At 45.2% G+C, this 8,418-nt stretch overlaps 1 protein-coding gene across 1 annotated transcript in view; it reads left to right on the forward strand.

The window, feature by feature from the left end:
• pkd1a (polycystic kidney disease 1a) overlaps nt 1-8,247 on the forward strand; it is a 69,246-nt gene extending 60,999 nt beyond the window's left edge. The window contains exons 52-57 of the mRNA XM_071915276.2: nt 77-248; nt 1,016-1,306; nt 1,550-1,684; nt 3,425-3,751; nt 4,259-4,907; nt 5,025-8,247. Coding sequence (XP_071771377.2) covers nt 77-248; nt 1,016-1,306; nt 1,550-1,684; nt 3,425-3,751; nt 4,259-4,907; nt 5,025-5,365 — 1,915 coding nt within the window. The 3' untranslated portion in view covers nt 5,366-8,247. The remainder of the gene's footprint in view (nt 1-76; nt 249-1,015; nt 1,307-1,549; nt 1,685-3,424; nt 3,752-4,258; nt 4,908-5,024) is intronic.
• Nucleotides 8,248-8,418: the final 171 nt, after the last annotated feature.

An 8,418-nucleotide genomic window follows, 5' to 3' on the forward strand; every position in this document is an offset into this window, starting at 1 on the left:
TCTGGACTCCTAATCTTATCCTAGTCCATTGTGTGTGTGTGTGTGTGTGTGTGTGTGTGTGTGTGTGTGTGTGTAGGACACGTGCTGTGTTTGTGGAGTTCTCTCTCCACAACATCAACACCAACCTGCTGGCCGTCTTCTCCTTCCTGTATGAGTTCCCCGTTTCTGAGCGTGCCCAGTCCAGCCTTGACCTCCTGACTGTCCATCTGTGGCCAATCACAGGCCTGGACCTGCAGCTGCTTCTCACGGTAACCCCCGGCAACACCTCTGACACAGCATCACAGCACTTGACACTAGGTGCTTTGCTTGAAAACGACATGAAAAATGTGAGTCTGCCCACTGGAATGCTCCAACACATCGTTTACTGACAACATCAAAACTTTTGACCTGACAAAGAGCCTGATGGCTGGAAACATTGTCAGTCAACAGTCAAATATGGAGCATTTTGGTGTGCAGGCTGTATTTCATTTTTCAGTGCTACGAGACAGCCAACAATACGGAAAACTGACCTGTTGACTCCTAACATAACGTAACATTTTGTCACTGCCAGGTGAAAACCTTATACCTCCAAAATGTCAACACAACAGCCTTGTTTTTAGCTGAACAGCCATACATTTTTTAGTTCATCCACATGGTTTTGAAAGGGTTTCATCAGCCCAAGGGTTGTAGAAATTTCTCATCCGATAGAGGAACATGTGATCCTTCAATTGAAGTTAGAACATTAAAAGCCCCAGAATTGGAGTTGCAAGGTTTTTACCCAACGGCAACAATATGCCATCTGGTTGACCGTTTTATCAGCTCTTGTGTAAAGCACCTTACCGTCCCATGAATGTATACATACTCAGCATGGGTGGTCCCAGTGGGAATCGAACCCCTAACTCTGGCAGTGTTAGTGCCATGCTCAACAAGTGAGCTACACATGACTCCTCTTCCCTGTCCTTTTTGGCTGGGTCATTTTTGTGTGACATGTCTCCACTGAAGTGTTGTGTGATTATCTCCCCTTCCGTGTTCCCAGATTGTCCTCCTAGCCCTGGTGTTGTATTTCCTGGTGCGGGGGATCCTAGGGTTCCTCAGAGAGGGCTATGTGTACTTGCTGTCGGCCTGGCGACTGCTGGGTGTGTGTAAACTGGCCCTGGCAGCGTCAGTGTGTGAACTGCACCTGAGCCGCTGCATCGGCGCCAAGCACCAGTGGGCGTTGTACCTGAAGCATCCGCGGGACGTGTTCACAGACTTCTACCCCGTGGCCAGACAGAGTCAGATGTACACAGTCATGTCTGCCCTGCTGCTGTTCATACTGGTGCTCAAGGTGAGAGGGGGGAAGACAGAGAGACAGGGGGAAAGTGGAAAATTGACTGGAAAAATTCTGAGCATTTAATGTCAGTTTTTATTGTTTAATACTTTGCTTCCCTTCTCTTCAAACCCACTCTCCTGCTCTCTCTCTCTCTCTCTCTCTCTCTCTCTCTCTCCCTATCTTTATCTCCCTCTCTCCCTCTTTCTCTCTCTCTGTCCCTCTTACTCTCTCTCTACCTCTCTCTCTCTCACTATCCAGGCGTCCCACCAGTTGCGGTTCCTCAGAGAGTGGGCAGTGTTTGGCAGAGCTCTGAGGCGCTCAATCTGGGAGCTGCTGGGAGTTGCTCTGGCATTACTGCTGTTGCTGCTGGCTTACTCACACACAGGACACCTGGTAAGGCTCTCTGTATGTGTCTCTCTGTCCCTCTTTCTCTCTCTATCTCAGTGTCTCACACACACATACACACATAACAAACACACACACACAGAGAACACAGTGCTAACATAATGCATAAAAGTGTCCATGACCTTGTTAACATCTATCCACCCACACCTCAACACCTCATTGTCGTGCCTACGGTTTGTTTTTTTCGCATTTTCAATACACATAGAATTGTCAATACATAATACGATCACAATTTCACTGTAGTACAGACTGTAACTGTTGCTGAGTTACAGTTCATCTTCATTCCTTAAGCCTGGGACAACTACAATAGCAGCCTCTCTATCTTGTCTGTGCTGCCACAACTGTGCTGACAGATCAGTGTAGCTGGGAGTGCATTAACATTCATTCTGCACTAGTAGCCATTTAGGCATATAAAATGTAGCTAAGTGCCATGGAGAGCGGCTCATTTGCATACATAACACACTAATACACGTTGCACAGTGGCTTGTGTGAATATATCTGCATTTTCTACATGAACTAACTGATATTGTGTCACACTTGAGATTCTCTTCAAGTCCGCTGGATATTATTCCCACTAATTTGCCTCTGCTCATGTCCCTGACTATTTCAAGCTGGCAAGTGTCAAGCCTCTCCTTAGAAATCCTAGCCTTGATCTATCGCTCCACAGTAATTACAGATTCATTTCCAAACTGCCCTTTGTTTCCAAAAGTCTGCCAAAACGGCCTCTGAGCAACTCTTACAGGTAGTGCAGAGCATTTATCAATACACAGGATATGATGTTAATATCCCTTGTGCCATAATCCAAGGTGAGCATTCATATAGAGGCCCAGAGCGACAATATCTGAACAATTTCAGCCAGGCCTTCATCAGGTATTCTTCTTACTTGTGTAACAGAAAATTTTCAGTGTCTATTGGTGAAAATGTTTAATCATTTTCCTTTATCTTTCTGTTAAATGTAATGATTTGAACAGATTAGCTATTGTAATTGACTACTTTGTGGCTATGACGGATTGGATGTCTGTGAATTTAGGTGTTATTTTTGGTCCACTTTTGAATTTCGCACAACATACAAAAAGCTAGTTCAATCATGGTTTATTCAGTTGAGAAAAATTGCCCAAATTAGGCCTGTTCTGTCTTTTATTTAAGAAAATGATTTGTGCTTTTGTGTCATCGTGGCTGGACTACTGCAGCACTTCACTTGCCTCAGTCAAGCTTCTGTGGTTTAAGTCCAATTGGCCCAAAATGCTGCTGGTCGTATTTTAACAAACACTAAACGCAGGTCTCACGTTACTCTGGTGTTGGCCTCGCTTCACTGGTTACCAGTGAAATTTAGAAAAATCTTTTATTAGTTTTTAAAATCTTTTATTACATACAAAGCATTGCATGGTGAAGCAGTTGAGTGTATCTCTGAATTATTGTGCCCATATTGTCAGGTCCCTTTGGTCCACAAGCCAAGAGCTAAAGGGCGACCCATCTTTATTGTTTTGCCTTTGGCTGTGTCTGATGTTTTATTTCTTGTACTATACTCCTTGTTTTACTATTTTACTGCATTTCACTATCTTGCTAGCCATGTTTTATTATTTTTACTCTCATTATTTCAGTATCCATTGTGAAGTAGCTCCTTTGTACAATTTAGAAAGGTGCTATATAAAGTTTTACTTGCGAATCAGGTGTGTTTTAAACTTCTCTCTCTGTTTTCCCTCTGTCTCTCTGTTTCTCTCTCTCTAGCTCTTCCACTCTGTACTGGATGGCTATGGCAGTGTAAGCTCTGCCTGTCTCTCTTTGTTGGGTGCTGGTGGTCGTGGCCTGTTGTCCTGGCGACCCGGCTGGACGACTACAGGTCCCTCTAGCTCCGCCTCCTCACTGGCGTTCCACGCGAGCTTCGCCATACTTCGGCTGGTGTTGCTGTGGTTGGTCATCTGTGTGTTACTGAGGAACTACCGCCGGGCACGAGCAGAGCTGTATCGTCCGGCGGTAGATCTCCAAGACTACGAGATGGTTGAGCTGTTCCTCAGACGACTCAAAATGTGGATGGGACTCAGCAGGGCCAAGGAGGTACAGCATGGTCCACTTGCCTGTTAAACATAATGCAGGGTTCCCACACTCCTGGAAAACCTGGAAAAGTCATCGGATTTTAAAATAGTATTTTCCAGTCCTGGAGAAGTTATAGAAAATTAGAAAAGGGAGAAAAGTTTTGGAAAAGTCATGAAATATTATTTGGGAAGTTTTTTTTCTTGAATACTGTTAATATAATTCTGGTCTCATTATTCAGTCTCATTGAAATTTGGTCAAAGGGGTCATGGAGAAAGTTTTGGGATTTCACCGGTGAAAAGGTGTGGGAACCCAGATAATTGCTTTATCTGTTTTTAGACAGATGAGTGGGCAGTCCATTCTTCTATTAGTGTTTCAAACAGTACAGTTAAGACAGACAGGAAGGTAAGGAGAGAAAAACGTGACAGCTTAGCTTGCCGTCCGCAGTCCCAGTGCTATGCATTAATTTTCGCTCTTTCCCCCCAATCTTCTTTCTTGTCTTTTCCCTCCTTCCTTTCATCCCCTTCTCAGTTTCGCCACAAGGTGCGCTTTGAGGGCATGGAGCTGCCACCATCCCGCTCCTCCTCTACCAGCGACTGTAAGTCCCTGTGCTTACCGCCGCTGGACGGCCCCGACTCCCCCCCCACCCCAGACAGTGTGGATGCTGGCTCTGAGGCCTCCTGGCGCCCGGCCTCCTCCAGCCCCTGCAGCCTGACTGAAGCCCCAGGTATCGGCCTGGGCCTCGGTTTGGGCCTGGGCCTGGGACTGGGTCCCGGAGTGGTGGTGGGCGGCGCCAGCTGGAGGGAGAGGGCCGAGACCGAAGCCTCTCTGAGGAGGCTCCTCCCCACCCTGGACGCCCTGCTGCAGCAGCTTGACCGTGTCACCATGGCAACAGAGGATCTCTACCACATCGAGTGTGGTCTGGAGTGCGCCCAGAGGAAAAGGAGGGAGAAAGGGAAGGGCAGAGGAAGAGAAAGAGGAGGGGGCCAGAGGGGGAGGAGCGAAGAAGGGCGAAGGGGAAAGGGGGAGGACAAGGACTCTGCTGGATGGAGAGAACGAAAGGGAAGTAAAGAAAAACACAAGGGGAGCAAGAGGGGGAAAAAGATGGATAAAAGTGAGGTGCCAAAGGATTGTGGGAACACTGTTGCCAACCCTAAAAAGACTCCTGTCGCCACGCCTGTTGCCTTTTCAAAGTCCAGACCAGCGTCTGCCTCCATTCACACCCCTGCTCCTCACTCAGCTGCCAAACCTGCAGTTAGTGCACCTCCTCCCACCCCGGTCTCACCAGTCAAATCTCCCCCTGCCCCTCCCTTTGTGCCTGTCTCACCCACCAAAACTGCCCCTACCCACGTCCTACTGCCCAAAACAGCCGCTGGCCCTCCGTCTAACCCTGCACCTACCCCCTCCTTGCCTTCTACTCCTGCCCCTACCCCCATTAACCCCGCCCACCTGGTCGGGGGTCGGGGTGACTGGGACCCCCCCACGGAGAGAGAGACCCTCCCCTCCTCCAGCCTGTTCAACCACCCAGCTCACACCACCACCATCCCCACACGCAAACGCAAGCGCAAGCCGCCACCCCTCAAAAACAAGGTGCACCCCAACCCAGACAGGCACGTGTCTGGGCACCCCAAATCCTGAGGACGAGGAATAAGGAGAACTAAAACACTAAGGGTGGAGCAGAAGAATGTGAGAGTGAGCGTTGGGTTGAGGATGAGAGGGGGACGGGGACAGCAGGTTTTGTCTCCAGGTTCCCCTCTCTAAATCCAGGGAAAGGAAAGGTAGATGATGGGAAATGAACAGGATGACGCACTGGAAGGAAACAATAAGCGTCACACGGACAAGCGATTGGGACAAAGAAGGATAAATGGAAAGCAATAAAAAAAGACCTTGATGTTTTAAGCAGTCCCTAGGCCAATTTCGTTTTTAGGTGCGGGTCACCAGTTGCTAACTGAATTGGCTTAGAGACCCAGTGCAGGTCGACGTTTAAACCAAGAAATACCCCCTTGGCCTGACTTCCCTGGACCAAATCTGACCCCTGACCCCATGTGGCCCTGGAGGTCACATGGGGCCACTGACAGGAGCACAGGACCGTGCTCACCTGAGGACTAACAGACTGTTGCAACAGTAAGACTGAAAGCAGACAATGCATCAGTTTCTTTTGTATATCTCAGTTCATGTGTTGATTTTTCAGTTATGTTGTCTGTCCACATATTGTTATAAGGAAGCTATATTGTGTTTTTAGGTCACCATGGGTACTTGTGACCTTTTCTGAAAATAGTCATGTGTTATGGTTTCAAACCCAAATATGCATGCAGGCACACACACACACACACACACACACACACACACAGATATACGCACATGCAGGTATACACATGCAAAGTAACACTGTAGGTACAGACACTCTAATGGTAATGCTACATACATTCAAACCCACTGAGGTACAACAGAAAACAATCTGAAGCACACACACACACACACACACACACACACACACACACACAAACACAAGGGTGGTGGGATGCTAACAGGCTGACATGCCTCAAGATCCCAGTAGCCAGTTCTTCAGGGTTCAGATATAATAGTCCTCTGCATACACCAGTATGCAGTGGTGAAGTGAAGAAGAGGGACAGAGAGATTAAGGGGGAACGACAGAAAAAGAAGCAAGGAGAAGGCAGAGCAGAGAGTGGTAGTAGCACAAAAAAGTATTAGGAAAGAAGGAAAAGAAAAGGGAGAGCAAGAAAGATGAGATGATGCTCAGTAGAGAAATAGTTAAAGCTAGAAGTGAGAGGGATTTGTCTTCACTTGGACTTACGGTACTGAACATTTACTAGTTTTGAAGTTCTCCCATCATAAAGCTACGACTCCCAGTCTTTTGAATCCTTCAGGAAGTAAGTGAGGATGCATTAAAAATGACGCTGATTATCTTTTCAAAATGTCATTTTGTGTTGTATTCAATATGGTTGTAATTTAAAAGCACTTTTGTTCTAATGTAGATTGTTTTTTTTTATGAGGTATGGTGTTTGTGTGTTCTAAAGTAATAAGCTTGGTATCCAAACCAATAGAGAAAGCTTCACTCATACTGTATCTTAACCATAAGCGTTGCCAAAGCTTTTGCATCATTTATGCACCCAGAGTTTTACCATACCAAGTAATTCATTCATTCATTTTGTACTTAGCACTTTATTTCCTAATGGAGCTGATATCCAATGCCATATTTAACTCTTATGTGTCAAGTTTTCGTTTCATATCTTAACAGCTACATTATAGAACCATCCTAATGAGTATTATCAAGATATCGAAGCAATAGCTAGCAGTTGTGTCTTGTAATTTTGTCTGCTCTTGGCTGTGCTTTTTGAGTTGACTTTTTTTTGTTTTGGAGTTTTTTTTTGTCTTATTCTGATCAACATACTTCCTGTGTCCAGTGGGCAGATCTCAGGGACCCCACCCTTTCCCCCAAACCTAGAAGGTAAACCAGGAGGTGGCATTACCGCCACAAGAGACAAAACTGGGGGCACAACAGGTATGGTGAGAATTTTAGTCTAAGGAATGAATATTTTTATACCATTGGTTAGGACCATAGACTGTAAAAAAAAAAAAAAAAAAAGATTTAAAAAAGGTTAGAACATGCCACTGTGAAAGCATTGTACCCCCTGTTTTGGACTCCTGTGGCATCCCATGAACATGACTCCACCAGCTTTCTTCTCTCAGTCTTTGTGTTGGCCTCCTGTTTTGAGTATATGAAAGAGGACCAATATGTTGCGGAGGTACTGAAGGACAGTGATAACTGTATCCTTCATAATATACCAAAGTGTAGTCTAGGCCCCATTTCTCCCTCTTCTAAGCACACCTCACCATTACATGTGGCAAAAGGATCCAATTTCCCCAAAAGATTTCATTTTTGGACCCTTTTGCAACTATATTCTGCCCAATAAGTTGTGTGAGATCCCAGCATGTTTTAGTATCTCCTAAAAAGAAATGAAAAAGATCCAACTTCATCTGTGTGAGTACATATATGTATATATTGGTGCTTTTTGGTGTATATATTTTTGCTTTTCATGATCAGTATTGTTTATGTGCTGCATCGGCATATACATAGGTCAAGCACTGGTGTTGCAAACCCAAGGTTTCACATCTCTTCAATCTCATTGAGGCACTACACGCAAAGCCATAGATCTATTTAATACACATCTTTGATAACACTAACAAAAACATGCCAGTGTCTCAGCGGAGGAAACTCAGCAAGGTTCAAGAGAAAATTGGAATAATGCCCCACTGGCTATCATGTACCTGCTTTCTGTACAGTGTGTAACAGGATAGTGCCAAAGCCCACCTACATGTTTTCTAGTTTGTCTTTTTGTGTTGTATGGTGTACTTTGTTTTAAATCCATGCTAAAACAAATTTGTCATTGAAAATATTTGTCTATGTTCTGTTTTGTATCATACTGTATCTCACATATCTATATTTTGCAGTTGTAGCACTTCTCATGCTTTTGCACTTGACAAAGTCAAATAAAGAGTTTGACAGCTAAAATATGTATACTGAAATGGTTTTGGTTTCCGGTACCGGCATCACAGCACTTTCCTCTGCGCTAACATAGGATCTGTGCTACAGAGGATATGGTTTACCTAGGAAGTGGAATAGAGAAGTAGTTTATTACTACTTCCAGGGAATAAGAAAGAGCACAAAT

This window comes from Centroberyx gerrardi, chromosome 3, assembly GCF_048128805.1.
Source record: "Centroberyx gerrardi isolate f3 chromosome 3, fCenGer3.hap1.cur.20231027, whole genome shotgun sequence".
NCBI lineage: Eukaryota > Metazoa > Chordata > Actinopteri > Beryciformes > Berycidae > Centroberyx > Centroberyx gerrardi.